The 27,527-nt window shown below is 44.9% G+C and overlaps 1 protein-coding gene across 1 annotated transcript; it reads right to left on the bottom strand.

Moving 5' to 3' along the window:
* Positions 1-3,392: 3,392 nt before the first annotated feature.
* Positions 3,393-27,247, bottom strand: LOC142491304 (indolethylamine N-methyltransferase-like). Its single transcript, XM_075593669.1, has 3 exons — positions 27,046-27,247; positions 11,269-11,476; positions 3,393-4,817 (listed from the first exon to the last, which is right to left on the bottom strand). The coding sequence occupies exons 1-3, from the start codon at positions 27,188-27,190 to the stop codon at positions 4,388-4,390; spliced, it is 783 nt and encodes a 260-aa protein (XP_075449784.1). The 5' UTR covers positions 27,191-27,247; the 3' UTR covers positions 3,393-4,387.
* Positions 27,248-27,527: the final 280 nt, after the last annotated feature.

Raw genomic sequence — 27,527 nt, forward strand, 5'->3', positions numbered from 1 at the left:
TTCTTTTTGGTGATTGTTTTGATAGAATTTATTTTTTTGGGTAGTTGTTTATTTTTTTAGCTGGCCCATTGGCTGTCATCATGTACTACATCATGCCCATATTATATGGGTGTGACGATGACGCGTTATCTTTGCCATCAGTTAAAGGCAGGTTGCCGGCAAGGTAACCCCTGAGTCATCAAATGTGTTTTTAAAGTGTAAGCTCGGCAGACCCGGGCTGACTGCAATCTTTATACAAATGCATTTGCGTGTTTAAAGTGTCAGCTCTGTGGTCTACGGCTGACTGCAGTGTTATAAATGTATGCTACCCTGTGTTCAGATGTTCCTGGGGGAAATAAAGGCAGCTAACCTGTGTTTAAGGCGTTAATTGGAGAAGTATGTCTGGGATTGTGAAGAATACAGAATTGTAATACTGCCTTAACCCAGACTCAAGTGGATACTTGACTTGTGGTTAAATAAAGCCCACAGATCAAAAGTTTACCCAATTAAAGATATAATTTTAGTTAGGAAGGGACTAGCTTTCTGAAATTTTATATGTAGAGGGTTAGAAGGGAATCAGGTAGATTGAGGTGTTTTTAAAATTTGTAGCATGTGTATTTAGCATTCCAGGGGAAGGCATGCATTTCTGAATGGTCAGGCTTCTGAGATAGCATGTGGAGATAACTCAAGGATGTATACAAAAGTCTAAAGCTTCAAAGGGCTTTTTGTCCCAGAGGTGCGTTCAGTGGGTTCAGCAGGAAAGACCAAATAATTTGTTAGCCCTTCCGTGCTAATTGAAGCCCTGATATCCTTAGATCAAAATGGTCCCTTTGGCCTATTTAGACTGAGCGGCATTCAGTAAGAAATCAGGATGGCATATGCTAAGTGGGAAGTGGCCAGTGGGGGGAAGATGACATTTTTGTTGCACATGCTAAGTCACTGTTCTGAAGCCAGAGAGACCAGAAGTTATCCACATGTCAAAAGTATGCGAGTGGCCAGGGATAAAATACCCATGCCACAGATTGGCTACACATGTTAACAGATGGGACAGGGGAAGTACCTGCAGCCCAGTCTTAGTCAGATTCATCTAAGCTTTTCCAAGAAACGTCCACGTAACAGCATCAACGGTTCCAGAGTTTGAGGGGTTAACCTACATCGTAACGAAGATTTGCACCCTGTTCCAGAATTCGTTTGAGCTAAGGATTCCCAAACGAATCCTGTAAGGACTTTACGAAAGAATTCCTTTTGGCGGAGATAGAAGGCTGACAAGTTGCGCCCCTAGCCAAGGACTGTCGCAGGACTCAAACCGCGCACCCACTTGCATGCGTGCAGGGGTGCCCAGAGAGACTTTGATTCGTTCTGTGGACATTTGATTTTGTTTCCCTATCCCAGTAAGTGTTTTATTGACTGTAATTGTGAACATTGTGTGTGTGTCTTAAAAGGAAAACAATTAAAAATTATTTTGCTCATCTTGTGTGCTCAATCCAGAATCCCGGTATAATTTGTTGGTAAACCCTGGTCTACCGTGACAGGCCGGTCCGACCCGTTCTTGTCCTTATGGCAAATTGGACTTCTGGAATCACTTGGGAACACATAGAACCACATAGGAACACAAGGAACACAAAAGAGAGAACAACAGTAGAGAGAGTTCTGGGATGACGACTAGCTGTCTTATACACATTGGGACAGGCAGTTCCACAGCTTGTCCTCCAACCCGTGGCGTGGAAATCTAAACCCTAACTACTCACACACTTTGCCAGGTTTGTGAAAGCTGGTATCTATGGCTTCAGAACAGTGAGAGACCATGTGCACAAACCACCGTCTTGCCCACTCACTATTCAACCCCCCTGCAGGCTCAGGGCATCCAAGTCTAGAAAAAGTGACAACTGGCCAGGATGGCCTGTATTTACGCAAACATCTTATTTAAATGGCTTTCACACCTCTGCCAACTAGTATCCCTTTCATCTATGGACCTAGGGTTATACTCACTGGCACCAACGCCCAGGTGGCTAGGAGATGAAAGACCCTGCTTTATGTATAAAGTCTAAACATATTTTAAAACACTTCTGCTTAATACTTATACTTTTATACTCTTCTTTATTAAAATGTGCTAAGTTTATTTAGTGTGGGCTGGAGTAAACCCTAAACTCCTTATTCCCGAGTTAGGGTAACCTGGGTAAGAACTGGGCAGCCCCTCCTGTTATATTAGGGACCCCTTGACTGTTTGTTACCCTTTTCCTCCCTGTGCCTCATTTTACCTTTTCTGGTCTGTGCTGAAGCAGGACCTCCTAGTGGTGAGTTGCAAGAACACTTTTCATGGTAGGGTTTAAACCGGAGCACTGCACTTCAATGTAGCTGGGAATCTAACCTGAATCCTGGGTACATTTTTGGGGTCTCCAGTAACTTTGGTACCCCGCTAAATAGACACAATCTGAAAGAGGTTTCTCCGTCAAACCTTCCCTGAAACTCACAACCTAGAAATCTCCTGGTCCCAGCACCCCAGGAAAATCATAACACAGAAAAAATGTTATTGTCGCATAATTGCACAGTCGCAGTAATGCATGCTGACACTCTAGGACCCCCAAAACACAGTTCAGGGGCAAACAAGTGGGCTTAACCTTTATTATAAAGCCTGGTTACCCCCTCACCATCACAGTGCCAGTATCTTCTATGCATGTAAATGTCCCGCGTCACGTGATCGGGACATCTCAATGCACAGGAGATACCGGCATCCCATAACGGGGCCTGTATCTCGGGAAGCGATAGTTCTCGCTTGATAGTTCAATGAAAAAAGAAGGCTATATAAAGACAAGCAGCTGATCTGGGAGAGTGGTTGAATTGCGCCCAGAGTCACTTCATGCTTTTAACCAGCGGGGAGAGTGTGAGTGTTTCCTTCCCCCCTCTGTGTTGTATGTGATTCAAGTAAAGTGTTAATGCACTATTGTCCTTGCATTTGTGTTTCCTTCTTCATATGAGATCTGGAAGGAGTCCCTACACCAGAAGATTCTATGGTCTATGGAGAGCAGTACTGTGTGGTATCAGTGTTTAGTTAATCACTTGGGGTATTGGCACTTTGTGTCTGTTATCTGAAGTTTCCTAGCATTGAAAGAGTGTATGGGAATAAGGGTTGGGTTACATTACACAGGAGAGTACAAAACGTGCATTACTGCAGCAATAGCCTCAGAATACAGTGCATTGAATTTAGCTGAAACACACACCAGCACCACCTATAGCTTCTGCAAAGTACTAGGGCAGCCACAAAACACCCTTTGGCAGCCACAGCTCAGCCGCAGTCTCGGGGGCCACAACATGAAATGAAGTGCTGGGGAATGGCACTTTCCCACGGTCACAGGAACAGCAAGTCTTGCTACAGCTATATATTGGTCCAGACTTGCAAACAGACAACACAGAGAAACTTTTGATAACATTTTAATTAAAAGAATTGAAGAATAATGTATACAGTATGATAAGATCAGTTTAAAGCATTAGGTAAAAGCACAACATGTGAAGATAAACTTACACGTAACATCAACAAAGTAATATTGAGGGATATATAAAGGCCATATTTACTGCGCTGTTCTCCATGTAACCAATTTCAGCACAGCTTAGAAAATGTGGCCTCTTATAGCGTATTCAAGTCGGCTGTGAGGTCTCTCTGGACATGGAAGGCGTCTTGTGGAGGAGTAACAGCGCTTGATAAATATCTGCATTTACTGTGGTGTTAAATAAGGTACAGTTTTTCCTGAGATGTAAGGTGTATTTCAGCACAGAATGGGGGCTGTGTACGAAGGTAAAGGGGCTGCAAAAATTAGAACCAAATGTATCACGGAAAATAAATATTTTCCTTTGAAAGAATATTTTTCTTTTTTGAAACAGATGGGGCACTTTGTTCACCCCAGAATTGCAGCACTTTTGCCTGGATACATATGCTCAAGGTCTCCTGTGGATAATAACTTCTTAGTAAATGGGGCTGCAATTTTGAAATCAAAGATGTACCCACAAAAAAAATCTGAGAAACGAAACAGCTAGTAGTCAAATAATATGTTTCATTCTCTCGTGAATAATCACCAAAATTATCCTGTTCCAATTCCGAGAAAAATCTCGACACTAATCTATATACCAAGCAGTGATGGGTCTCTGAAGGATACTACCAAAGGCAGGCTGGCAGTGTAGCCAGAAGTCCCAGAATCCTTTAAGGTTGTGGTGGCTCTAATTCTATGCACTGTATGTGTTTTGGAAGATGTGTAGATGGGGTTTAGTTTTGTTGTTGTTTTGTCATTTCCAACCCACCTCATAATGAATATATAGCGTATTAATTCACTTGAAAGCATAATGATGAAATGTCAACTATCTACCCTACATTAAGGGGATATGGTATTTTCCTCCCCTCTTATTACAGAAACATTTATTAAACGTCCCTCTCCTTTTGAGCGCAAAAAAACCCTACGTGCTCATAATCCAACAAATGTGTGTCCTTTTTACGAGGCTGAAGATCAACACTTTTAATAACAAACCCTGTATCAGTAAGTGCCTTTCTTACAAATTCTTCATCACATTTCAGATAATAAAATTTGTGCTCACCAATTGTGTAATAAGACATAGAAATGAACAGAAATAGTATAAGATGCCCTCCAACTTTTATCAGGGAGGATACTTTTTTCAGGTTGCTGCGATAAGCATCAAGATCTTTGCTGATAACCTCCAAGTAGGTGCCAGTGGAGAGACAATCCACCTTTGGTAGAATGACTGGGTGTAGAGGGTTTTCTTTGGTGAAGTCACATATTAGAATACGCTTGATTGCTTTTCTTAATTGTTCTTCCTTTTCCTGCCACATCATACTTGGAAAAAAAAAAAGCTCATTACTACAGGACTTAAGTGCATGCTGGTGCTGACATTTATGTTCATGCATTTGACAGCTTAACTACAATTGAAATCATAGTTGCTTAACTGTTCAATTTATTTACTGTTTCTGTAGTAATGTATATTACAGTTCTTGGTAACAGGTGCAGGCAAATATTTACTAAGCAGCAATGCCTGAAGATACCTCTCAGAAACTTTACTTCCCAGATGAGTGAATGGGTAAAAGATTTCTTCCAGACCTGGAAGGTACTTTATGGTATAGTCGTGCTTACTAAATATAGTCCATGGCAAATAATTTGCTGGTGAACCTCAATGTGCATTTGCTTAAATGACCATGAATTTCTGACTATTAGTACAATATATTAAGGAAGGGTATTTCCCTATATTAGAGATAATAAAATACATTGGCCGATACTAAGCAGTGCTTAGGCATACTGGAAATCACTTTTTGATCAACGCTTTGGAAGGTATTGCACTGAGTGCTGTGTTACGTAACTTGCAAAACATACTGTACCTCCAAGAGACTAGAAATCATATTTACAGTGAGACATACACAATCTTAGCAAGCGCTAAACCCAGACCCACTGTATGATATATTTCATTGTGCAAACTGGAACGCTACTGGGAAAGTAACCTCAAATATACTATATATATATAGCCAATAAAGAATATCACTTGTGAACACATTCACATGTCTTATACAGGTCTGCAACTCTGCCTTTCAACCATTATGATCTAGCATACAGTGCTCCCACTACAGCAAGGGATTCTGTGAAGTAGCCTGCTATGGCGAAACGGCCGTTGGAGTCTGTTACGCGGGGATTCTTCCTTTGCTGACTTTGCGCTGCTTTTCCTACCCCATTATTAAGTAGAGGTTGCCTGCTTGATCTTTGGCTGAGTGAGGTCTCTGAGCAGGAATCCTGATGGTTTGGACTGACACAGAAGAGAAATTCTGGTGATATGGACTTCATTCTTTCATACTGACTGCTCTTTAGTGTCACATATCCTATACCCATCTGCATTTATGCTGTTTATTGGGAGTGGATCCTGCTCCCCACCCACACCATTATTACCTCTCACCACCACCTTTGCATTTTTTGCTTATATCATCTAGCATTATCTGTCAGGATTATTAAGCTTAGGGGGGGTTTGTGTTATTCATTTGTAGGTAGGATTGCAGTTTGCCTTTTTTTCCATCTTAGATGGGACTGCTAGTATTCAGTCCCCTCATGTGAGGTTATTTCATTATGTAATTATGTAGGTCTTGTAGTTTTTGTGCTTATGTATTCATGTTATCACACATGCTGTGTCTTCTTTGCACATACACCTGACCTCTTTATTTTCCATACTCCAGTTGATTGTTACATATAACTGGCCGGTTATTACTCCAAATGGGATCATTGGTGATCCCACCGTGGAGTCTTTGCTTGGTAACTTTACCTTTATTGCTATTACTAGAGTCTGCAATTCACTCACATTATTAGGCTTTTCATGTCTGCTTGTTAGATCCCTGTTTGTTTTTATTTGTATGTCATTTTTGTTTTCTCATTGCTCCTTTTTGTCATCATTTCATGATTAATACATTTTGATATATTTTGTTTAGCTTTCTGTATATTTTAGATCTGGGTGCTTGTCTCTGGACTTTCTGTCTTTTTTGTGTTGATAGATAGAGATATATCCAATAAAGAATATCACTTGTGAGCACATTCACATGTCTTAGACAGGTCTGCAGCCCTGCCTTTCAACCATTATGACCTAGCATACAGTGCTCCCACTACAACAAGGGTATAACAGGGGAGTTATCCCTGTTCAGGAAATATGCCTCTAATCCAGCAGTGTGGTGGTTAACTGCTGGTAGTCCATTAACAAACACCACCTGTCTGATTAGATTGCTTACAAAAGCCTGTCTTTTGAGACAGGAAGAGAGACTCCTTAGCTCACGTGTGAGCTGAACTTTGGAGACAGAGCAGAGGTCCTTGAGTCACCCAGGAGAGACTGTCCAAGAGAACACAGATCTCTGGAGCTGACAAATAAGACTTCTAAACCTGGATGCTGACATTTTCTGTGCACACACGGGTGCGGTTCCAGGAGAGCAGAGAAGCTTCCCCTACAGCAGCCAGCTAACAGATAAGACTTTTATTACAAGACTTTTAATATCTGTTCATTTCATGCTATGTGTTTGGGGCTGGGAGATATGCTTATCTAAGGGAGTTGTGAACTGCATAGTATTTCACTAGAAATACTCCCAAGTGAATAGAAGCTTTGTTTCCCCCTTGTTTGGATGGTTTCCTGATGTTAAGGAAAAGGCACAATAAAGCCTTGTTATAATTTCACCTTACAAAAGTCTCCAATTGTGTACCTCTGTGAGCGTCCGTCTACATATGGTGTCCGAAGTGGGACGAGAGGTCGTCTTTGAAGTTAGAAAGGACCAGAGATTTTTTCTGTGAATTTTTTTTTATGCTTTTTGCCTACAAACAGTCTGAGCAACTTAAAAAAAATAAAAAAACTCTCAGGCAGCAGAGACCAGAGTTAAAGTGATACACACCACTGCACTGAAACCTACAAAACCACAGATGGACTCTTTTCCCCAATCCCAAGAGGAGAGAGACTGCTGAAGCAGCTAAACCTTATTTGCCTATCACAAAGTGTAATATGGTCATTGATATAGGGGTTTTACCTTCCAGCCATAGTCAGGGTTCAAGAATTGAGTCAGCCCTTAAAAGTGAGGCCCTTCCAGTCCAATAAAGAGGAAGACATCTCTTACGGGGAACCCAAACTGAGTCACATCCACAAAACACCCCAAGAATGGTGGGGGTGCCTGAACTTGGCACTAACAGAAAAGACCGCCCTCTATGATGATGAATATGGTCGACAAGAGAAAGAACGGGAGCAGAAGATCACCCAATATTTCTGTCAGCTAAAGCAACTGCAAGAAAAGCCTGGAGTATATAATAAAGCTGCTAAAGTATCAAATAAAGAAGGAGACCCCAGTATTCCGGATGGGACGGAGTCATCCAAAACAAAAAAACGGAAAAAGAAAAAGAAAAGCGGTTCTTCACTTACCGTGGAAGGAACAGACACGTCCGCAGATCCTGTGGAGGAAAAGGGGGGCCGAGTTGCCCTGCAGCCTAGAGAAAATGGAATATCCAGAGGGCCCAAGGCAGAAGTCGTGTACCCCAAAGAAGTGTCTGTACGGTGCCAACAGTGAGGAACCCTCAACCAACCATCCCAGGGAAGTGGAGCCGGAACCAGTGAGTGACGATCCCTTGACCAGCCCTGAAGATGCTCTGAAAAATGCCAGGCATGACTGTGATATGCTCCGTGAACAATTGAAACAAAAGGAAGATGTTTACACAGAGCTACAGAAAATTAACGTGAGGCTACAAAAAGATGTGCTCACAATTTACTCTTTAGCCAGGACAGAATTGGATGATCTCAAGACTGAGCTAGATACTGCAAATGCTACTATTTCCGCCATGGATGAAAAGCAGAGCCAATCTGATAAAATGGTGGCTACGCTAAAGCGGAAGTATGAGGAGGCACTGAAGCAGATGACAGTCTTCCAGCAACAGGTTAACACTCTTCGCATAGAGCTGAATGCCTCACAACAGGAGGTCAACAGTGTCCGGATAGAGGTGGACATATCTCAGAAAGAGGTTCAGACACTCCGCAGAGCACTGGATGCCTCACATCATGAGACCAACAGCTGCCGCACAGACCTGTAAGTTTCCAGAAAGGAACTACACAGTCTCACTGAGGAGCTGGACATTTCTAAAGAAACGATTGTCGATCTTAATACAGATCTCCAAGTCTCCCAGAAGGAGCTTAAGAACCTAAACCTGGAGATGGAAGTCTCACGCCAGGAGACAGCCCGCCTCCAAGCAGATGTGCGTAAATGGAAGGTGGACTGCAAGGAGCCCTGAATAGTACAGAGACTGGAAAAAGAGAAAATTCTGAGTTGACAGAACACGTCAAGGAAATGTTGGAAGCAGAGCACCGACTGCAGAACCAACTGCAAGGTCTGCGTACGCACCTACAGTACGCTGAGGAGAAGCAGCAAACGCTGAGGAAGAAAAGCTGCAGGCTGCTAAAGAGGTACAAGCGCTGCAGGAATGTCTGAATACCCAGTACATCCCCACAGAGCAGTATGAGGAGCTAAAGGCCACGCTGCATGTCACCAGAGCATCATTGGAGGCGGAGCTTTGATACCAGGTGACTCTGTATGAGAGGGAGCGTGAGAAGGCTCAGAAACTGGAGCAAGAGCTGGAGAGACAGAGAGACTGTTCCATTCCCTTGAGTCAGTACACCAAGGAGAAAACAGACGCAGCGGCAACCTTGACGACAAAAATTACAGAGCTCCAGAATATGAAGGAGACACTGATACAGACTCAGAGAAAGCAAAGTGCGCAGATGAAATCCCTGAGAAGAGACTTGCAAGACGCACTCAAAAAAGAGGGATCTCTCGCGAATGAGATTACAGTCCTACAAGGACAAGTATTGACCCTGACTAAGCGTCAGTATCCCACAGCCACAAAAACCCATGAAGACAAGGGTACAGTGAGAGCTGGGAATACCGCTCGTCTGAAAGACAAGGTTGCAAAATTTGAACCACCTAAACAAGCACTAGCAAAACCTTCAGCCACCCAACAGGCAACAAAAGAAGGTACACGTGCTGAATCAAAACCAGAAGAATCCTTAGCTGATGAAGCTGAAAAGATGGGACATTCTCTGGAAGTGGGTGTGGAATTGCAACTTAATCTCAAAGAAGCTGAACTAGCAACCCCATTGAGTGGAAAAAGGGCAGAGAGACAGCTTCAAGAGCAGAAAACTCAATGGGCTGTTTTTAAACGCTCTGCAACTGCTGCTATACAGTCTGCCTACAATAAGACAAGCACCCGACGCGAGGGAAATCTCATGACCGCGCATGTAGAAAAAAGACTGTACTTAGAAAAAGTCCTCCTCGAGCGACTGAGGAGTGCTGATCTCAAGCACCTTCGGGAGGACACACGAATGAACTGGAGAAAGGGCTCCGATCCCAGCGGGACTGAGGGTTCTCTTCCTCCATCCACTCTCATTCAAGTCACAGAGATATCTAGAATGAGAGTGGAAGGATGGGCTTTGGCCGTGGCAAACCCGAGCTTCCCACAAACAGGTGAGGTATGTAACAGGGGAGTTATCCCTGTTCAGGAAATATGCCTCTAATCCAGCAGTGTGGTGGTTAACTGCTGGTAGTCCATTAACAAACACCACCTGCCTGATTAGATTGCTTACAAAAGCCTGTCTTTTGAGACAGGAAGAGAGACTCCTTAGCTCACATGTGAGTTGAACTTTGGAGACAGAGCAGAGTTTCTTGAGTCACCCAGGAGAGACTGACAAGAGAACACAGATCTCTGGAGCTGACAAATAAGACTTCTAAACCTGGATGCTGACATTTTCTGTGCACACACGGGTGCGGTTCCAGGAGAGCAGAGAAGCTTCCCCTACAGCAGCCAGCTAACAGATAAGACTTTTATTACAAGACTTTTTATATCTGTTCATTTCATGCTATGTGTTTGGGGCTGGGAGATATGCTTATCTAAGGGAGTTGTGAACTGCATAGTATTTCACTAGAAATACTCCCAAGTGAATAGAAGCTTTGTTTCCCCCTTGTTTGGATGGTTTCCTGATGTTAAGGAAAAGGCACAATAAAGCCTTGTTATAATTTCACCTTACAAAAGTCTCCAATTGTGTACCTCTGTGAGCGTCCGTCTACAAAGGGATTCTGTGAAATGACATGTAAATGGGCACACGTGTCACCTTTTGCCTGGAAAAACCACTCATAGTCATGTATTCTAGGTGATAATGGTTGAAAGGCAGGGTTGCAGACCTGTCTAAGACATGTGAATGAGACCCAATAAGGTTGAAACATGTCTGTGAGTGGTTTGACTTGCTTTGCTAGTCCCATGCTGTGCTTAAAAGCTGTGTGAAAAAGGACTCCATGTGAATGGATTTTTCAGGCAAAATATGATATTTGCATGCCATTTCCCAGAATCCCTTGCTGCAGTGGGAGCACTGTATGATATGTAATAACACACACACACACACACACACACACACACACACACACACACACACACACACACACACACACACACACACACACACACACACACACACACACACACACACACACACACACACACACACACACACACACACACACACTTTGTTTCTATTTTAATGTTGATAGTGAAACTGAATCAAGAGGATTTAACTTTTGAAATAGATTAAAGGAAATCTATATGTTTGAATAAAATACATACTGCTTAAATTGCATTACACAAATAAAAAAAATATTTATATTCCAGTACTAATTTATTTCCACCAAAGCTCTTAAAACTGAAAGAAAGAAGCACAAAACAGATCAATTTAAGCATATTGTTCACTCACCTTTTACCCTCCAGCTGACAAAATAATTTGGAAGTGTGAGACCAATCAAAGGCGTCTTGCTCTTTATTCAGCCACTTTTCCAAACCCCTTTTAGCACTTTCATTGGATTCGGCCACAATGATCTCCTGAAAAACCTCAGAGGCTGGTAAGAGATGGTGTATAGCAGAACTTGCGGTTATATCAATTAATGTTTTTCCCGTTACTTCACCTGCGGAAAATATAATATTGTCATCACACTAAAGTTCAACAAAACATTTTGCAACAGTCACAGGAATTCTCCTAAAATGTTTTTTGCCAATGTCAGAATTTATTTCAAAATATATGCATGTTAGTAAAGAGAACTGCACAGGAGTGTTAATGTGTACAAAAACTTTCACAAACAAGTGAACCTCTTGGTGCAATGTTGATGAACCAAACTGGGACCCATTCTCTGGCCGCATGCTGATGGGCGGGGGACACAATTGGAGCAAACTACTCTATACATTGATACAGGATGAAAATGCCCCAATTTTGTTCCAAAATTGCTTTGATACTTAGGGGGTTATTTCCTAACTCTCCAGGCTTCAAAACTAGTGCAGAAAGTGCAAATGAACTATTAACGTAAACATCCCACTTGCTTACATGAGATTCCTTTCCTATGATAAATATGGTGATTTGTTCCCCCATTTATGCAGTTGGAAGAGTTTAGTAAATAGACCCCAAGGGGGTGATTCACTAAACTCTGTTATGAATCACAAGGGCGGCTTCAGCATTATCTCCCATTCAAATCAATGGTAGATAATGTCAGATCTGCTGCATTATCCTGAAACAGAGGTTAGTGAATAAGGGGGTAAGAGGTCAGATTGCCTTGTATGTTTCTCCCACCACTTTGGACAGTAAATTGTTCTTATTCCCTATTTAAAGCCATTTTCAGAGGTAGGGTCCAATTCAATGAATTGACTAGTTCATCTAGTACCGGTCTTTTAAATTAAATACAAAAAATAAAAGATTTAAAGGTGCAGTTCTTGCAAACTGCATAACGTAATCATGTACACAGAAAAAGAGACAGAACACCTAGTTACAGAGCACTCAGTCACTAAATGGTTTATGAGGTAACTAAAAATCTTTAATGTCAAACGAATATAAAATAATGGGTGTTAAAATCAAACAGCACTAACAGTGACTGTGATCATATTATCATAAGCGCTATGTACATTAATGGCGCTATATAAATAGAGACATACAATACAATACAATCAGTGCTGTAGAAGCTCCGATGATCAGATAGGTGTATGAAATTGGTGACTTAAATTAGTTAGCAATGTGGTTCTGGGGATAGATCAGCCTAGATAAGGAACGTAAAAGGGGCAAGTAGATATACACCCTTAAATTTGCACTGCTACTAAACTTCTAAGGCTTGTTCTATAGTAGGTGCGGGCACGTGTTCGCACACGCCTTTGCGAACGCACGTGCACGTGACGCACACTTTTTGTGTATACTCTCCGTGCGCTGCCGGGAGCGACAGGCTGGGAAGTTACTGTGTGTGTGACTGGGTGTCACTGGGTAACTGTGTGTGTATGTGTATGTGTATATATGTGTGTGTGTATAGATTGTGTGAGTTACTAATTTATTAAATAATATTTTTAAAATAAAAAAAATCGACGTATGAATAAAAATTATTTTTATTGGGCAATGTTGATAAATACAGCTAAACCCCGTTATAACGCGGGTCTCGGGGTCCACCCCGAGACCACCGCGTTACTAACGGGGTCGCGGGGGAAAAAATGGCCGCCGCTTTAATGCAGATTCATCCCGCGGGACAGGAGATGGGAGCGGGCATGTCCCTCCGCTCCCCGCTTCCCCCTGTCACCGCGGGACAGCCCGCGGGGCAGGAGATGGGAGCGGGGATGTCCCTCCGGTCCCCGCTTCCCCCTGTCACCGCAGGACAGCCCGCGGGGCAGGAGATGGGAGCGGGGATGTCCCTCCGGTCCCCGCTTACCTCTGATCCCTCCACGTGCCCGGTGCTCCCGCTGCCTGCATGGAGGTGGTAGCGGGGGGTTTCTTCTCCCCACCGCTGTCCCTGGCGCTCCCGCTGCCTGCGCGGGAGGAGGGGGGGAGCGGGTGGTGGTGCTGGTCGCGGCCTTTCCTCTGCTCCGACCCCACCCCCCATCTGTGTAGAGTGAGAGAGTGTGTGTGTGTATGTATATATGGGAGAGAAAGTGTGTGTATGTGGGTGTGAGTGTGTGTAAGTGTCTGTGAGTGTGTGTAAGTGTCTGAGTGTGTGTAAGTGTGTGTAAGTGTCTGTGAGTGTGTGTAAGTGTGTGTAAGTGTGTGTGAGTGTCTGTGAGTGTCTGTGAGTGTCTAAGTGTGTGTAAGTGTGTGTGTAAGTGTCTGTGTGTGTGTGTGTAAGTGTGTGTAAGTGTCTGTGAGTGTCTGTGAGTGTCTGTGAGTGTGTGTAAGTGTGTGCAGTGTGTGTGCAGTGTGTCAGTGTGTGCAGTGTGAGCAATGAGCAGTGTGTGTGCAGTGTGCAGTGTGTGTGCAGTGTGTCAGTGTGTGCAGTGTGAGCAATGAGGAGTGTGTGTGCAGTGTACAGTGTGTGTGCAGTCTGTGAGTGTGTGTAAGTGTGTGTAAGTGTGTGTGAGTGTCTGTGAGTGTCTAAGTGTGTGTAAGTGTCTGAATGTGTGAGAGTGTGTGTGAGTGTGTGTGAGTGTCTGTAAGTGTGTGCAGTGTGCAGTGTGTGTGCAGTGTGTCAGTGTGTGCAGTGTGAGCAATGAGCAGTGTGTGTGCAGTGTGCAGTGTGTGTGCAGTGTGTGTGCAGTGTGTCAGTGTGTGCAGTGTGAGCAATGAGCAGTGTGTGTGCAGTATGCAGTGTGCAGTGTGTGTGCAGTGTGTGTGCAGTGTGTCAGTGTGTGCAGTGTGAGCAATGAGCAGTGTGTGTGCAGTGTGTCAGTGTGTGCAGTGTGAGCAATGAGCAGTGTGTGTGCAGTGTGCAGTGTGTGTGCAGTGTGTGTGCAGTGTGTCAGTGTGTGCAGTGTGAGCAATGAGCAGTGTGTGTGCAGTGTGCAGTGTGTGTGCAGTGTGTGTGCAGTGTGTCAGTGTGTGCAGTGTGAGCAATGAGCAGTGTTTGTGCAGTGTGCAGTGTGTGTGCAGTGTGTGTGCAGTGTGTGTGCAGTGTGTCAGTGTGTGCAGTGTGAGCAATGAGCAGTGTGTGTGCAGTGTGTCAGTGTGTGCAGTGTGAGCAATGAGCAGTGTGTGTGCAGTGTGCAGTGTGTGTGCAGTGTGTGTGCAGTGTGTCAGTGTGTGCAGTGTGAGCAATGAGCAGTGTGTGTGCAGTGTGCAGTGTGTGTGCAGTGTGTGTGCAGTGTGTCAGTGTGTGCAGTGTGAGCAATGAGCAGTGTTTGTGCAGTGTGCAGTGTGTGTGCAGTGTGTGTGCAGTGTGTCAGTGTGTGCAGTGTGAGCAATGAGCAGTGTGTGTGCAGTGTGCAGTGTGTGTGCAGTGTGGCAGTGTGAGCAATGAGCAGTGTGTGTGCAATGAGTGTGTGCAGTGTTTTAAAAACGGGAGCCACGGGAAAACCGCATTATAACCGAATCGCGGTATAACGAGGCGCGTTATAACGGGGTTTAGCTGTATATATACATACACTGGCGACACACTTTATTCGAGCTCGGCTAGTCCCACGAATTCGGGTATACCCAGGTGTATTGAGGTTTGTGACTGTTTTCTGCCCGAGTGCATTGAGTTATTTTCCGGCAGGGATTGAAGCATTTTATTCCCGCTGGCTGCAATACTGCACAGTATATATATATACTGCATTACAATTCATGAATTTATGCCATCTGGTAGACACGCGAAGCATTGCAGCCTATTAAATCCTAATCATTATCATTTAACAGATCAGCCGCCCGTCAGCCAGGCATGAACCCAGGCTGGGAAGGCAAACGTAACGGGGCTTGTCAGAGGTGAGGAGCGGGGCATTCCAGGTATCTGCCAGGTACATACCGGGTATTTGCTCGAATAAAGTGTGTCGGTGCAGTACACATACACATACACACATACATACATAACAGCGGTGGTAGCGGCACAAAAATGTACTAGTCCCTGTCTTCTCCCCGATCGCCCGGCTCCATGCTCACTGCCATGCCTGCGCGCGGCCCTATTATAAGAAAGGCTGGCTAACCACAGCCAATTATAAGTGCCGCACGTGCATGGCGCAGCAAGCGCGCCCACAATATTATGGGCCTTAGTAGTACAATCAGCCAATAGATGTATTGGTTTATTAGAACATGAACACTGCTCGTCAGCAGATATTCACTTTCAACAGATGAGAATGTAAAACATAGAGATGCAGAAAATAAAGTTGTCCTCCAGCGCGTGGTCTTATTGCTCTTTTCTTCCGTATATATATAAAAAAAAACACAAAAAAACACACCACAAACAAGTGGTATAATAGGCGTCGACAATAAATATTCTTATCTATAGAGAAGTAGAGAACTTAACACTTGCCTGTGTGTTTGTTCCTGTGGTGTATACTCCTCTATGTTCTTTCTGTTGTTACAAACAACCAACCACATGGATTGTGGTGGTTTCTGTTGCTGCAAATGTCCTTTAATAGTAGCTCTTTTTGGAGGTGCTTTGCAGTCACCCGTTTTCCAACTCCTGACAGTCAGTTTGTGCCCACGGAAATGAAGGGCTTCCCCAGACTTGTGCACAGTCTGTTGTGCCTCTCCTCGTCCGTTTCTGCGCACCGCGCATGCGCCGACCTCTCTGCTGGCTGTCAATACTGATTGGGTGATCCGCAGTCTCCAAAAGTATGGTGGCTCCAAGAGATCAAAAAGGTGTCCACATCAAACGTGTTTCGCCCGGTTTGGCATCCTCACTGAGGACACCATTTTGATCTATATCCACCATACTTTTGGAGACTGCTTATTAAAATATTGTGTTTTTTTGTTGTTTTTTTTATGTATATGGAAGAAAAGAGCAATAAGACCACGCGCTGGAGGACAACTTTATTTTCTACAATACTACACATAAGGAGGAGTTTGAATAACCTCCTGGGACACCAGCTGCGGGACTTAAAGTAATTATTGAACTTTGTCAATAGGACTGGCACCACTCTACTGTTTTTTAAAACATAGAGATGCGTTGATGTTGATACAAAAAGATGCACAAACACATCAGTGAAACAGTAAGCCCCAATGAAGAATCATGCACCCACAGTGATCCTTTGTAATATATCACTGAAGGTGACCAGGTTGGCACATATTGAAGGCTGACAACGATATTAAGGAATCAATACTTACGTATCCATCCATGAGTAGACGTGCGAGAAACCTGAAGGACTGTTTGGTCCTAAGCCACTACTCAGGTGGACAAGTAACACCCACATGGCTACCTCGGCGTTTGGAGAGTTCCTTTCGTTGCCAAAAATTCAAAGCTTGTCAATACATCAAAGTGTCTGAAGAGTTTAACAATAACAAGGATTCAAAAAAATACCAAATTTGCAAGTTCATTAATTTGCAATACCACAGGAGTGATCTACATGGGTATTGTCACGCTGTGCAGCCCATAGACCAGGCCAGTCCCCTGTACTGAGGTGGGATGTTGAATATACACACCGACAGCAGATGGAGCGGGTCCGGGATGTGGTTGTAGCGTGGCCAGGCCTGGGTTAAGATTTAGAATAGTCGTTGTACTTGCCGAGTTCAGGAGTATAGAGAGTTCCGTAGTTTAAATCCGTTTCCGTGTCCAAGGGTCTGAGAGGTAAGAATCGTGATGGGTAAGCTGAAGTCGGGAGCCAGAGGGGTAAGTCAGACAAGCCGGTTCAAATCTGTAGGAGAAAAGACAAACAGGAGCACGACACAGTTTCCAGGCTACACAGGAAGCAAGGAGCTATGCAGAGCAAGGAAGTGAAGTCACAGCCGGACATTTAAAGCGACAGTGACCAATCCGGACGAGGGGCATGGCGGAGGCGTGTCGAGGAGCTGCTCGTGAGTGGCTGAGAGACCAGGAAATAGTAGAGCCCAGCTGAGGGTCTGTAACACCAGTGCCAGAATCCAAGATGGCGACGACAGAGTTCAAGGTATGCACTGGGCGGCGGCATGGGTAGCGACAGGGGGAAGGGGCAACAGCCGCTGCAGTACTGGTAGTGGGTAAGGAGGAGTCACGCCGCAAGGGACGTGGCCCCCGATTCCTTACAGTACCCCCCCCTTCAGGATCGACCTCAGGACGATCCATCCAAGGCTTCTGCGGAAATTTCTTGTGGAAGCGGTCCAAGAGAACTGGAGCATGAATGTCCTCCTTGGGTACCCAAGAGCGTTCCTCTGGGCCATAACCCTTCCAGTGAACAAGGAATTGTATCTTTCCTCTGGATACACGAGAATCCATGATTGTCTGGATTTCGAATTCAAGTTATCCTTGGACCGTGACTGGTTTGGGTCTATGGGTCTTAGCAGGGAACCGTTTGCTCTGGACGAATGGCTTGAGCAGGGAAACGTGGAATACGTTTGGAATCCTCATGGAAGACGGAAGTTGCAGACGAAATGCCACAGGATTGATTTGTTCCTGGATCAGAAAAGGCCCTAAGAATCGAGGTGCTAATTTCGGGGTCGGAGACTTCAACTTGATATTCTTAGACGAAAGCCAAACTTGGTCCCCTGGCTTGTAATTAGGGGCCTGTTGACGACGGTGGTCTGCCTGAGACTTGAAATTCTGAGCGGCACTAAGAAGCGCGGACTGAATCTTGATCCATGACTTCTGAAGAGCAGTTACCCGTTCATCAGCCGCCGGCACTCCTATCGGAATGTTTGAGATTGGCAGTCGACTTGGGTGGAAACCATAATTCACGAAGAACGGGGTTTCATGCGTGGATTCATTACGAAGTGAATTGGTTGCAAATTCTGCCCAAGGTAGCAGGTCAACCCAATTATCCTGGGAATCGGAAATAAAACACCGCAGGTATTGTTCCAGCGTTTGATTAAGTCTTTCTGTTTGCCCATTAGTTTGGGGGTGATAGCCTGACGAGAAGGATAGCGCCATGCCAAGCCTCTTGGAGAAAGGCCGCCAAAATTTCGATATAAATTGTGTGCCTCGGTCCGAGACTATGGATGTAGGTATCCCATGGATGCGAAACACCTCCTTGGTGAAGATATCAGCTAGGGTGGGCGAGGAGGGAAGTCCTTTGAGTGGAACAAAGTGGGCCTGTTTTGAAAAACGGTCAACGATGACCAAAATGGTATTCATCCCTCTGGAAGGGGGTAGATCCACAATGAAATCCATTGAAATATGTGACCATGGACGTTCGGGTACTGGCAAGGGCATGAGCAAGCCTGAGGGTCTTTGATGAAGAGTCTTGTTTTGTGCGCATACTGGACAAGCACTAGTAAATTCATGAACCATCTTTGCCATATTAGGCCACCAAAAAGTACGTTTGATAAGATCCAAAGTTCTTTTGAAACCGGGATGGCTGGCTGAACGGACAGAGTGACCCCATTCTAATATCTTTTGATGAAACCTGGGTGCAGCATAAAGAGTTCCCTCCGGTACCTCTAGACCACTCGGAATTTGTGTTTGAGCTTCAACGATCTTTTCGAGAATGTCAAATGAGTTGGCGGAAATTATAAACATAGAGGGTACGATAGTTTCAGGGGTTTCTTCGGATCTTTCCTCCGGAGAAAATTGTCGGGACAAGGCATCAGCTTTTGTGTTTTTAGAACCAGGAATATAGGACAAAGTATAATTAAATCTTGAGAAAAATAGTGCCCAGCGAGCTTGACGAGACCCCAGACGACGTGCATTTTCGATATACAGAAGGTTTTTATGGTCGGTCAATACAGAAATAGGTTCGCGGGAACCTTCCAGGAGATGTCGCCATTCCTGTAAGGCCATCATGATAGCCAAGAGCTCTCTATTGCCAACATCATTGTTCTTTTCAGCGGGCGAAAACTTCTTTGAAAAAAAACCGCATGGATGAAGCTTATCTTGAGGGAAGAATCTCTGGGACAGGATAGCGCCTGCACCACAATCAGACGCATCAACTTCTAAAGTAAAAGGAAGACTAACATCGGGATGTCGCAGGATGGGTGCCGAGACAAAAGCTTGTTTCAGGGTTTCGAAGGACGAGATGGCCTGCGGAGGCCATACAGACGGGTCAGCTCCCTTCTTGGTAAGGGCCGTAATGGGAGCCACAGTGGTGGAAAAATTTCGGATGAATTTCCCATAGTAATTGGAGAAGCCCAAAAAACGCTGGATGGCTTTGAGAGAGTTGGGCTGAGGCCAATCCAAAACTGCCTTAAGTTTTTCAGGGTCCATTGAAAATCCTTTATCTGAAATTATATAGCCTAAGAAGGCAGTAGAGGTTTGATGAAAAAGACATTTCTCGAGGTTAGCGTAGAGATTAATGACACGAAGGCGAGCGATAACGAGCCTGGTATGCTGGACATGATCTTGAAGATTTTTAGAAAAAATTAGGATATCATCCAGATAGACGATTACGAAAGAATTGAGAACATCACGGAAGACATCATTCATGAAATCCTGAAAAACAGCAGGAGCATTGCATAAGCCGAAGGGCATTACAAGATACTCGTAGTGGCCGCTTCTGGTATTGAAGGCAGTCTTCCCTTCATCGCCTTCTCGGATGCGAACAAGATTGTAAGCTCCTCGGAGGTCTAGCTTGGAAATTTTTTTTGCCCCTTGAAGCCTATCAAAAAGTTCGGAGATCAGCGGAAGGGGGTATCGATTCTTTACTGTGATGAGATTGAGCCCTCGGTAATCAATGCATGGTCTCAGGGATCCATCTTTCTTTTTGACAAAAAAGAAACCGGCACCAGCGGAGGACGAAGAATTACGGATGAATCCCTTTTCAAGGTTTTCTTTGATGTATGCTGCCATGGCTTCAGTTTCAGGGAGAGACAAGGGGTAGGACTTACATTTTGGAAGAACAGCGCCGGGAACCAGATTAATGGGGCAATCATAAGGTCTGTGAGGAGGTAGAACCTCCGATTGTGTCTTGCTAAACACGTCGATGAAATCCGCATATGCTTCAGGAAGAGCAGAATCATTAGCCGGGGGCGTTTCCACTCCCGCGAGGACTGTGGTAGGAGACATGACCGGCAATGGTGAGGCGTCTGACTCTGGCTCCCACTGAATTGTCTTGCCATCCCTCCAATCAATGCGTGGGTTGTGCTGCTGTAGCCAGGGTAATCCTAGGATAACTGGAACGGCAGGAGAGTGCATCACGTCAAAGGATATGATTTCGGTATGAGTACCGGCAGAAAGGGTGAGAGGAAGAGTCTCTAACGTGATGAAGGCAGGTTGCAAAGGACGACCATCAATAGCCTCGAGGCCAATCGGCGATTTCTTAGCGATGAGCGGAATCTTGTTAAGAGTAGCAAAATCTTGATCCACAAAGTTACCACCGGATCCTGAATCAAGAAAAGCGGCTGTGGTTACGCGAAAATTCGGACCCTCAAGCGAGACTGGAAGCATAATTCTCTTAGGGAGTTCCTCTTCAGAGATAGGGTGAGAAGATATTGACCCCAAAATGAGTCCCTCTTGCCCCATTGGTCGTGTTTGTTATTTGGGCCTTAAAGGACAAAAACGTATGTTCTGGAGACACACAGTAGTAGCAAAGACCCTCATTCCGGCGACCAGCCCTTTCGGCAGTCCGGTCAGGAGTTCTATCAGCAGTCCTGTCGGTATTACGGAACTCTTGACTGGCAATCTGCATGGGTTCCACAGTGTCTAGAACAGGACGAAGAGCTGGGAAGGATCTGGGAAGAATAGGGTCAGAAGAGAAAATTCTGGGACGCTGGCGTTCATGACGGCGCTGTTGAAGGCGCTGATCCACTCGTATGCATAGTGCGATCAATTCCTCCAATCCCTGGGGCCTGGGCTGAACTGCAAGTTCATCCTTTACAGAGTCGGACAAACCTTGCCAAAACACAGCAATAAGGGCTTCTTTGTTCCAATGCGTCTCCGCCGCGACAGTCCGGAATTCCAATGCATATTTGGCTACGGACCTACGACCTTGAGACAATTGAACAAGGGAAGCAGCGGCAGTATCTCTGCGGGCGGGAATATCAAATATCTGCTGGAATTCTTGGCGGAAGAGCTGGTAATCCTGGGTGGTTTCCGCACGCAACTCCCAGATGGGAGAAGCCCACGCCAAGGCGTCCCCTGTTAGAAGAGAGTAAACATAGGCTACCTTGGTGCGTCCGGTGGGGAACAGGCTGGGAGAAATCTCAAATTGTATTTCACATTGATTCAAAAAACCACGACAGGCTAGAGGGTCACCCGCATATGCTTTAGGCGTAGGAATCCTGAGTTCTGATGGCCGGTCGCCACCCTGCGCGGCTGGGGCCGGAATAAGCTGTAGTGAAAGCTGGGAAAGCTGTTGTACCAGGCTTGTGATCTGAGTTCCCAAAGTATCAATGCAATGCGCGAGTCCCCTGATTAGTTGGCCCACCTCAGTCAGGTCTGTTTCTGTTGGGCTCTGCATAATGTCACGCTGTGCAGCCCATAGACCAGGCCAGTCCCCTGTACTGAGGTGGGATGTTGAATATACACACCGACAGCAGAGGGAGTGGGTCCGGGATGTGGTTGTAGCGTGGCCAGGCCTGGGTTAAGATTTAGAATAGTCGTTGTACTTGCCGAGTTCAGGAGTATAGAGAGTTCCGTAGTTTAAATCCGTTTCCGTGTCCAAGGGTCTGAGAGGTAAGAATCGTGATGGGTAAGCTGAAGTCGGGAGCCAGAGGGGTAAGTCAGACAAGCCGGTTCAAATCTGTAGGAGAAAAGACAAACAGGAGCACGACACAGTTTCCAGGCTACACAGGAAGCAAGGAGCTATGCAGAGCAAGTAAGTGAAGTCACAGCCGGATATTTAAAGTGACAGTGACCAATCCGGACGAGGGGCATGGCGGAGGCGTGTCGAGGAGCTGCTCGTGAGTGGCTGAGAGACCAGGAAATAGTAGAGCCCAGCTGAGGGTCTGTAACACCAGTGCCAGAATCCAAGATGGCGACGACAGAGTTCAAGGTATGCACTGGGCGGCGGCATGGGTAGCGACGGGGGGCAGGGGCAGCAGCCGCTGCAGTACTGGTAGTGGGTAAGGAGGAGTCACGCCGCAAGGGACGTGGCCCCCGATTCCTTACAGGTATCTGCTCAAGTGGAAAAAAATATGTAGGAAAAACACACCGTCAATTCAAAATGCGCCTATTAGAGCACATTGGGTCTATACGGAATAAATTAGACACTCCTGTGGCCAAACATGTCAACATATGCCACAATGGAGATCTGAAAGCTATAGCATTTATTGATATCGACCAGTTCTCTACAGGCATCAGATGGGCGACTGGGACTCTGAACTCCTGAAAAAAGAATCCAGATGGATTTATACCCTTGGCACATTAACTCCATTTGGGCTAAATGAGGGGTTTATTTTCAGTCCATTTATTTGATTAATGAACAACATCATTCAGCCGTGTACACCCCACAAGATAAGTGATCTTTCCACATGCCAAATGTGTACTGTTTCACATATTTTAGTATTCACCTCTGACCCAGGCTTCCTGAAATCAACAGCTTAAATTACATTCTGTATACCATACTAAAAAGATGATCATTTAAATCAATGATGGGAACAGTAACGATCAATACTTTTCCCTGTCTCATTGTCATCTAAGTGACTAACCATCATCAATATATATATTCAAATGAATGCAATGAACTATCCTGGTTATTTTCCCCTATGCTTGAGACATTGGACTTTTAATGTCCCAATATTCTATCAATCAATCTATCACTACCTTAGATACTCAAACTGCTATGTTCAGCTAGAAGGCATATTACCTTCAATGCGAAATAGCAGCTAAGAGTCTGGTTACATGAGCACCCTGTATCTGACTACCAAATTAAACTACAGTATAACAGTTGGACTATTCCGTCCGTTCGGATCCAGCGCGCCGGGGTTTAACCATCACAGTGAGATTCCAAAGTGACTATATAAATCACCACTGGTCCTATGGGAGCTCCACCTACGAGTTACGTGCCCTGAAGAAGCGTTCCTACGTGAAACGCGCGTGTTGGCCACACTCTGTATGCACGTGCAGGACGCTGACACTCTGACTGCAACACTTTGGAAACTGTTACAATGTTGCGGAGTCCTGCGCTTCAGTACTGATATTTAAAATAATATTCCCCTCAGATTATTAATGCCCTGGTTGGAAGAGTTGAAGGCCCGAGGCGAAGCCGAGGGACTTTAACCCAGCCAGGGCATTATTGGCCAGTAATGCCCTGTTCTGAGGGGATTATTACTATTATAGGCTAAATGTAAGCTTTTTTCATAAAATAATAGACATTTTTGTAAAGATATATAACTCGGAACTACGCTGATGCACCTGTGTAGGAAAAAGAAGAAAAGTAGCAAATGAGAGGGGACAGAGGTGGTGGGGGGAAGGGGGGAGAAGAGAGAGGGTGAGGGGGGGAGAAGAGAGAGAGTTGGGGTGCGAGGTGAGGTGGGGAGCAAGGTGAGGGGGTGAGAGGAGAGAGAGGTGAGGGAGAAGAGAGGTGAGGGGGAGAGAGAGAGAGGTGAGGGGGAGAGTGAGAGGTGAGGGGGGAGAGAGAGGTGGGGGGAGAGAGAGGTGAGGGGAGAGAGAGAGAAGTGAGTCGGGAGAGAGAGAAATTAGGGGGAGAGAGAGAAAGAGATGAGGGGGAGAGGTGAGGGGGGAGAGTGAGGTGAGGGGGGGAGAGAGATGTGAGGGGGAGAGTGAGGTAATGGGAGTGAGAGAGAGAGGTGTGGGAGGAGAGAGAGAAGTGATAGGGGAGAGAGGTGATAAGGGGAGAGAGAGAAAGAGATGGGGGGAGAGAGAGAGAGGTGAGGGGGGAGACAGAGAGGTGAGGGGGAGAGAGAGGCGAGGGGAGAAAAGGGGCTAGGGGAGAAAAGGGGCAACGGGGAGAATTGGGTGGAGTGGAGGGGAGATTTGGGGGGAGTGGAGGAGAGAAGGGGGAGAGAAGTGGGGGGAATGATATTAACTATAACTAAATAAAAAGGAAATACAGCAAGGCCCCGCTTCTCGGCGTCCCACTTTTTCACTATCGCTGATACGGCGGCACGAGAAGGGGGCCGCCATGTCTCCTCAGAGGCTGTTGCTGCCGGCGCGCATGCGCAGAACATAGCTTGCGCGCGCAGAACATAGCTTGCGCGCGCAGACCGTAGATCGCGCGTGCACATGGGGGAAATTGTCGAGTTGCGCATGCCTACAAGCGGGAAATTGCCGGGTTGAGCATGCGCACAGCTGAAAATCACTGGTTCTGCTTTCCGGCGATTTTCACTATACGGCGGGCCCTTAGAACGGAACCCGACATATGCCCGTGGCCCTGCTGTACAAATTACCTTAGCACAGGCAATAGATGTGGTGAGATATATTACTTTGTTGCAAGTAACAAAGTTACCAGTTGGGACACAGCAGCTTCTGACAGCACTAACAGCTGTGAGAGAGGGAGAGAGACTGCTTATCCTGCCATGTTGTGAGAGAGGGAGAGAGACTGCTTATCCTGCCGTGTTGTGAGAGTGGGAGAGAGACTGCTTATTCTGCCGTGCTCATTGAGGAGCGGAGCAGAGTTGCTGCCGGAGGTTCCCCCTGCATCTCTGAAAGGTGAATTGTCAAGTTGTCAAAAATTCCGGGCATTACTGAATTAATAATGCCCGTAATTCTGACCAATCAGAGAGCAGGGATTTCAGTAATGCCTGGAATTTTACTGCTTTAGCCTATAATTATCATTATAACGCTCTGCCGGTGGATATTTTGCCAAGCAGAGCACTCTGCTCAAGGGATAGCTATATTAAACCATTGGCACTGCTAATTGTGGTTCTTTCATGGACCTAAGAGTGTTCATTATACACTTATTTGTTGCTTGTATCAATTAGCACTTTAATGGATATGCATATGTCTCCACACACATCAGCGGTGATATGATATGATCACACGATCACCGCCGATGTAGGAGATTGATGCCAAACTAGATAATTACTTTGATCAATGTGCATCAATGTGCATCAATGTGAATCAATTTGCACCGAACTAGGAGCGCGCTACTAATCAAGTTTTTTTCCTGGAACAATCAAACTCAGCGCACCTCTAAGAACCTTTGCTATAGACATCAAAACTGATAGGAAATATACAATTAGTGTGGAGGCATTAGTGCTCTACCGACCTTATGTACAGAGGCTAATAAAGTGTACCTACAGTAATTACTGCACTGATCCACACTGTATCAATTTGTAGTGCCCCTCTGCTCATATAGGCATTTACTCTGATCAATGTGCAATGAACCAGGAGTGCGCTACTTACAGTATTAGGTGGATCATCTAAGCAATCATACACAGCGCAACTATAAGAATCTCAGCTATAGACATCTACACTGATATGGTATATAATATAAGTGTGGATGCATGAGCGTTTTGCCTACTTCATCCACAGAAGCTGGTATTGTACACTTAATCACTGTACCACTAACGTGTCTGGATACCATTCAGATCCGCATTGATTTTCTGTGGTATGCGCTTCGGCAAACAAGCAGTGTACATATCCAGCAGACTTCTGCCCAGAAAGGTTGTCCAAGTTTATTCAATCACCTCTTACCATTCAGCTCTGCATTGAATTTCTGTCGTGTGCGCTTCTGCTGACAAGCTGTGTACATGTATAGCAGACTTCTGCCCGTAGAGGTAGTCCGAGTGCTTGGATACCACCTACAACAGCTATATTCATAGGTTCCTTGACCACATGCACTAAAGCTATATGGACTATGGCACACGTGCTACTTTAATTAACCTCCACCTGGTCACCTTCAGTGATATATTACAGAGGATCACTGTAGGTGCATGATTGTTCATAGTGACCTATTGTTTTACTGATCTGTGTGCATCTTTTTGTGTCAACATCAACGCATCTCTATGGTTTACATTCTCATCTGTTGAAAGTGAATATCTGCTGACGAGCATTGTTCATCTTCTAAAAAACCAATATATCTATTATGTGATTGTACTACTGTACTAAGAAGTTTAGTAGCAGTGCAAATTTAAGGGTGTATATCTACTTGCCACTTTTACGTTCCTATCTAGGCTGGTCTATCCCCAGTACAACATTGCTGACTAATTTAAGTCACCAATTTCATACACCTATAATATACAGTATGATCATCAGAGCTTCTACAGTACTGATAATATGATCACAGACACTGTTAGTGCTGTTTGATTTTAACACCCATTATTTTATATTCGTTTGATGACATTAAAGATTTTTAGTTACCTCATAGACCATTTAGTGACTGAGTGCTCTGTAACTAGGTTTTCTGTCTCTTTTTCTGTGTACATGTTGAACTTTACCTAGTAAGCACACCACTTATATATACCAAGGTTGTAGCCGGGGCTCTTCGTTCTGTTAATATGTAATCAAAAATAATACATTCTGTTCTAGGGAGAGGGAGTGGCTCAGTGAGTAAAGACACTGACTGGCACTGAGAGTTTTAAGCAGGGGAATCTAGTTCAATTCCTGGTGTCGGCTCCTTGTGACCTTGGGCAAGTCACTTTATCTACCTGTGCCTCAGGCACCAAAAACATAGATTGTTAGCTCCACGGGGCAGGGACCTGCGCCTGCAAAATGTCTCTGTAAAGCGCTGCGTAAAACTAGCAGCACTATACCAGAATATATTATTATTCTTGTGTTCTATCTATGTCACTTAGGAAGATCCTATGTATGCCACTTTGTGTTTTCTATCCATTAAAAAAATGGAATATACATACCTGAACTGAATATTTGATATAATGTTCTTAGAAAAAAATCTTGCAGGTCTTCTACTGTAACACTTGTTACTGAAAAATATGTTTCTGCTAACAGTCTTGCATCATATTCTTCATCATGGTAGTGTTTAAGGAGACTGGAATCCATTCTGTTTTTCTGAGTAGAAGCGATAGCTCTTCTGTAATAGTTTAGTTCAGCTGAGCTGGTATATAAAGAGATATGAGGTAATTAAAGTCTGCTGATCGTCTATTTGCTTTGTCAACTATTTAACTAGGTAAGGGTATGATTACTGCTTGTCTTCAGTAAACATTTTGGTCACAAGTAATACAGTGTCTGTTAACCCTTCCCAGTGCTGCATACAACTCTGAACATAAAGAGTTAAAATGAAGCTGACCATTATCATCTTTTTTTTTATCAGTTCAGATATTTACAATATGAGACCCGGTTTCCAGGACATCAGGAATTACATTTTAATCAGTGGCTG

Source organism: Ascaphus truei, chromosome 3 (genome assembly GCF_040206685.1).
Source record: "Ascaphus truei isolate aAscTru1 chromosome 3, aAscTru1.hap1, whole genome shotgun sequence".
Lineage (NCBI taxonomy): Eukaryota > Metazoa > Chordata > Amphibia > Anura > Ascaphidae > Ascaphus > Ascaphus truei.

Excerpts from the sequence above, each read along its gene's own strand:
- LOC142491304 (XM_075593669.1), bottom strand. The coding sequence starts at position 27,190 with ATGGATTCCAGTCTCCTTAAACACTACCATGATGAAGAATATGATGCA. Across the intron at positions 11,477-27,045 it reads ATATCAAATATTCAGTTCAG|GTGAAGTAACGGGAAAAACA; the intron begins GTATGTATATTC and ends TATTTTCCGCAG. Across the intron at positions 4,818-11,268 it reads TGTCAGCTGGAGGGTAAAAG|TATGATGTGGCAGGAAAAGG; the intron begins GTGAGTGAACAA and ends TTTTTTTCCAAG.